Source organism: Silene latifolia, chromosome 1 (assembly GCF_048544455.1).
Source record: "Silene latifolia isolate original U9 population chromosome 1, ASM4854445v1, whole genome shotgun sequence".
NCBI lineage: Eukaryota > Viridiplantae > Streptophyta > Magnoliopsida > Caryophyllales > Caryophyllaceae > Silene > Silene latifolia.
Window position 1 is genome coordinate 15866409 of NC_133526.1, and position 5454 is coordinate 15871862.

Below are 5454 nucleotides of genomic sequence, written 5' to 3' on the forward strand. Positions count from 1 at the left end.
CAGAACCGATGTAAATAGTATAAAATTAACATCGATTATGGGTAAAAGCGATGTTAATAGTGTTTCAATTACATCGGTTTTGGTCTAAAACCGATGTAAATAGTATATTATTAACATCGGTTATAGGTGAAAAGCGATGTTAATAGTGTCTCAATTACATCGGTTTTGGTTTAAAACCGATGTAAATAGTATATTATTAACATCGGTTATAGGTGAAAAGCGATGTTAATAGTGTCTCAATTACATCGGTTTTTGTTTGAAACTGATGTAATGTAAATGGCATTTTTACATCGTTTTGTCTGAAACTGATGTATGAAACTGATATAGTATGATTCAGAATGACGATTTACTCTTAAGCTATTTGTGAATTTTTACACTGTTAGGGGCCTGCAAAATGAATCAATATAAAAATAACAACCCTGCATCTCATTCCTTCCAACAATTTTAAACACAACTACATATTTATTATACCAAAAAAATATCATAGCGTATACAATTCCGTCCATTCAAAATAATTTAAAATGTACACTACAAGCTTCTACGACGCAAAATGTGTATTTTCAATTACAATTTCTAGAAATCTAAATCATACATACTCTAGACGTTCTTTCCACAATAAAGCGACCAAAGCTCTCGAACCTCGTTCATTTGTTCAATTGTCATTTGCGAACCTGAAACACACTACATACAAGAGTAAGGATTAGAATTAGGAAGAGGTAGACATTTAAAAAATACGAACAATATCTATACATAAAAATTCAAAGGGCTTTATTACATAATAGCTATATACTTGCCTTTTGCACAAATCGTACCAATTTGTTATCAACTACGTCAGAAGCTCAGTACCTGCAAGAAAATTATGTTCTAGTAAACATAAGCCTTCATAAATATAACTCAGAACAACCCAAAAATGACCCAACTGACCCAACTCATAAGCAAAAATGACGTCAACTGCGATGACCAGAACTCCCCATCGAACGAATAGAGTGTCGAAAGGCAATGTCACAATGAGATTCATGCACTATATGATTTCTACTTATTTGACTAGGCATCACAAGGTTCCTCGGGACAGTGTACTAAACAACACTTCAAACATGAATTGAAAGTTTGTTGCTGGAAGAAGTTCTAAGCACACTATAAAATAAATATCAATAAGACAACTACAAGTCTGCACCAATTTACTTGATGCTCAAAAGTAAAAATCAACCTTTGAGCATGTATTAATTCCCAAAGGTACTCACATCTTAAACACATAACCAACATTAATACAACAGGAAACAACAACAAACAGTCAAACATTAACCATACATAACCAAAACAAAAGTGAAGAATCAATGAATGTATAATTGGAACTCGAAAAAATGTATTTCATTTTGCAGGTAAGTACTGAGAGTAACTATAAAACAAGGAACAGCGTGACAGTCATTACTTTCGTAAACTCAACACAGAAGTAAGAAACAACCCACCACAAGATACTACGATCCATAATTTCGCAAACTGAACACTGAAATAACACAATGCGACAGTCATTACTTTCGCAAACTCAAAATTGAACTCAACTCTTCTACTTATTTCTATTTAATATTCCATGTCATTTTTAGGTATTTGTTTCAAAGTTCTTGTGTTTTCATTTTTAGTCTCTTATATTCTTTGCTTGAGTCACTAGTTGAGATCGAGTAGCAGAGAATGTGGCTGTTTTTGTGAAGAATCATGAATAACATGTTCAAGAATCATGTATTCTAATATTCACCAATGCCTAATGTGATACTCCATTTAAATCTCAGTTAATAAGTACATTAAGTTTTACTCGTTAACAACTTAACATTACGGAAAGAAAAGTGTTAGGAAACATACTATACAGTGCGAGAAGAAAAGTAGTTACTTTAAGAGTTGCCACTCTTGTATCTTCTTATTTGCACAATAATAATATCACCATCAGCGATTGAATCAGCAGCACGTGTAAGAGAGCTCATACTTTTCATCTCACTATCATCCCTCCCCTGAAAGTTAACAAATTTTTTACACATTGAGTAAAATCTTGAACATTTGGTAAATTTCCAAGTGAATGGACAAAATTTCATGAACATTAAGCAATCAATTTTACGAATCGATAGAAACTTTCAAATAATTCTATAGTTTAATCAATTTTAAGGGAACAACATATCAATTTAAGAAATTAAAAAAGCTAAAGATTATGGAGATTAATTGAGAAAGAAACAAAGTAGAAGCAACCTATATATTTTTCTTATTCATTAAAAACCAAATTACCGATTCTCAGCGGTTGCATAATGAGTTTTTCACTGCTAAAAAAAAAACCAAATTACCGATTCTCAGCGATTCTCATTAAAAACCAAATTACCGATTCTCAGCGATTCTCAGCCCGGTGCACAATGGCGTCCCCGCTAGGCGAGGGTCCGGGGAAGGGTCCCACAATAAGGGTGTAATTGGGGCAAGCCTTTCCTTGCCATTTTGGCAAGAGGCCCCTCCAAGGACTTGAACCCGTGACCTCACGGTTACAAAGCAACACCTAAACCGGTGCGCCAAGGCTCCCCTTGCATAACCAGGAAAAAATTGATTTACTTGCCTTGAGTAGAAAACTTAAGATAATTTATATATGAGATTTCTCAGTTGGTGTAACTGTGTAAGCATAAGATACCCAAACTTATTTGAAGAGCATTACAGTGTGAAAAAAGATGATACCATAATAATTTTAGAAATGTAAAACATTTTTTATTGCCAAAAAAAAGGTCAACTTTACAATTTGGATAGTGTAAAAGATTGGGTAAGATAATTGCATGGTAGGAAGGGAGCAAAACCTAAAATCTCACTTATCCTACATAAGGCCATCCTGTCCAAGACTTACCCGTACAAGTGTTAAAGTTCACGGAAAAAATCAGCACATTTTTGATAAATCGGGAAAAAATTACATTCGATCCAAGGAAATTTGAGTACACTAAGCCACAAGGTTCAAGAAAAGTTACTCTGTCATCAGGAAGAGGCAATGCGTTTTCTCGAGTTGCAGCATCAAAATCCAAATGCTTAACAGTTTTTAGATTGCTATCTATCTTCTTAAGATGTCGTTGAGTATTATGCCAAATGCCAGAACTAGGAAGGTATGTACCAACGTGAGAACCGCGAATCTATGAAGCCAAGAATATGCAAAGAAAAGCAGGTAAGCCGTCAGTTAGTAATGGGATCTTTCCTCAAACCAGGTTGGAAAAAAATAAGACTACATAAACATGATATTCAAATTTAACACACAGTGGAGACTACTTCGTAAGTCCAGCCATATATAGACAGCTTAACTTAATGGGAGCCGCAATAGTGTGTGTGCGTGTGGTATGAGCTTGATGCTCACAAGGATTCTATCACGGGTTTTAAAAATGAAAGAGACAAAACACTTCCCGTTCATTTGTATTCCTGTTTTAAAGAAGTGTTATTTTACATTTCTACGTTCTAGCAGTTTTTCATCAATTGCCCACTACTCCTGATAAGGTCCAATGCATTTTTTTATCAGGCTTTTATTGTTGGTTGTTGTTGTTGTTGCACCGAATTGTCTCTATCATCAACCAAGCTAAATATAAGGCAAAAGAGGACAACAAATCAGTTTACCTTGCTCTCTAAATCCAAGGCTTTGGACGCCAGCCCCTCTAACCACTGAGTTATCCGAAGGCACAGCTGAGCAGTGAGTTCCTTGGCAACAAACTTACAAGCCTCCAGATGAGTAGTTGTTGGGCTCAAAACAAGATCTCCAGGAAGTTTTTCACTGCTATGTTAAACAAAAATCAACAACCATAACATCATGCAAATCCTCGGTCAACAAAAAGATTAGTGCATTTACATTATTAAACAATCGCCTTAAGAAGCATTGCAAAAGTATGCACAAAAGTAGACAATCAGGAATACTAACCTGCATAACCCAAACAAGTAAGGTTGCACTAAATAGTAGCGTCTGAACTTTTTTAAGGTCATCCAACTTTCCTGCGATGTAAAAAATTGTCAAAGAAATACAGGAAATTATACTTTGTTATTTAACTTGATTAATTAAGTACACCAGAAGAAGGGACAACAACCTTGGACAAAATGATATGTAGGTGGCTATAGTAGGGCTATAGTAGGAATGACTAAATCAGCCCCATTAAAAACAACATTACAGGCAAATACCTCAAAGCTAAACAAAGATATTTCCTTTCTAACCAAATACCTCAAGATAAACAAAGATAATACCTCGCTAGTAAGCAATGCAAGCGAGTGATCAATTTACACAACAAACCATTCTCAAAATATAATGTAAACAATAAGACCGACTCCAAAATGAAATTAATAAACAAACGACGAGCTAAGAAAAATCAATTTCAATACAAACACATCGAATTCAGTTTAGGGTATAACCACCCAAACAATCAAAATCATAATAATAATAAAATAAATTCAATAAAACCAATATCAAAGGTGAAGTAATCAAATAACCCACAACATATATATTCATCTTCAAAATCTAAATATTCCTGCAAGATTTCTCCATAGTGCATATAAAACATGAACATAACCATCAACAAATTACAATATAGACACAATAACACAACAATTATACAAAAAAATCGAATTAAACATAAGAATCTAAAAATTAGGGTTTATACCTCAAACAGAAGAGAGAACAAGGGTGGTACTCAAGGTGGTTGTTCGCCGCTGTTACGAGGAGTTAGTGACGGGCCAGTATATGAATAGCGGTGCGGCATGAGAGACAAGAAATCCTGGTGGTGACGCTTTGGTGGTAGAGGGTAAAGGTGATAGCGAGAGCGAGGTGAAAAAAAGAGACTAGGTAGTTTTTGTTGTCTATTAATTGAGAATGCTTTTACATCGGCCCTTTAAAACCGATGTTAATGATACCATCTTTACATCGTTTATGTTAAAATCGATGGTACAAATATGTTTGTACATTGTTTTTTAAAATAACCGATGTAAGGGAGAAAAAAAGAACACGTTTTACATCAATTTTTGTAAAAACCGATGTTATTTATGAACATTTACATCGTTTCAGCTATAACCGATGTCTTTGTGGCGATGTAAATAGGACTTTTTCTACTAGTGCTAGTTTTACGAGAGGAATTTGTCCTTTTGCTTCTATTAGATTTGTTGTTTTCGATTAGCCGTTTGACAATTTATTAATGAATTGATCTTTTCCTTCAAAAAAAAAAATAGATGTCTTATCCAACATCGATCTATTTTGGGTAATTTCTTTTAAATGAGCTCCAATTTAGTTAATTTCCTTGTATTTGAACCTTATTTTTGGAAAACAAAAATTGTACTCCGTACATCTTAATACACAAAAAATAGTCATGAACATTGTATTATTAAAATATTTTTAGTCCGCTAAATTGCGTCAAGCACATGCAAATTGCAAAGCCATGTGGCCATGCAACCACAACAGCTGCATGAAGCCGTGAAGGTTTG

At 34.3% G+C, this 5454-nt stretch overlaps 1 protein-coding gene across 8 annotated transcripts; it reads right to left on the minus strand.

The window, feature by feature from the left end:
* Positions 1-496: 496 nt before the first annotated feature.
* Positions 497-4855, minus strand: LOC141599921 (nuclear pore complex protein NUP107-like). Of its 8 annotated transcripts, none has more exons than XM_074420096.1 (7): positions 4641-4855; positions 3911-3981; positions 3613-3766; positions 2982-3140; positions 1883-2000; positions 795-846; positions 497-681 (listed from the first exon to the last, which is right to left on the minus strand). In XM_074420096.1, exons 2-5 carry the CDS (start codon positions 3970-3972, stop codon positions 1884-1886), a joined length of 492 nt encoding a protein of 163 aa, XP_074276197.1. In that variant the 5' UTR covers positions 3973-3981; positions 4641-4855; the 3' UTR covers positions 497-681; positions 795-846; position 1883. The 8 variants fall into 8 exon arrangements, with proteins under 8 accessions (XP_074276197.1, XP_074276188.1, XP_074276177.1 ...); XM_074420087.1 differs by having other exon boundaries at positions 1855-2000; XM_074420076.1 differs by having other exon boundaries at positions 497-671; positions 3613-3769; positions 4641-4839.
* Between the last annotated feature and the right edge of the window lie 599 nt (positions 4856-5454).

Excerpts from the sequence above, each read along its gene's own strand:
- LOC141599921 (XM_074420076.1), bottom strand. The coding sequence starts at position 3,972 with ATGACCTTAAAAAAGTTCAGACGCTACTATTTAGTGCAACCTTACTTG. Across the intron at positions 3,770-3,910 it reads TACTTGTTTGGGTTATGCAG|CAGTGAAAAACTTCCTGGAG; the intron begins GTTAGTATTCCT and ends TGTTTAACATAG. Across the intron at positions 3,141-3,612 it reads CCTTGGATTTAGAGAGCAAG|ATTCGCGGTTCTCACGTTGG; the intron begins GTAAACTGATTT and ends TTGGCTTCATAG.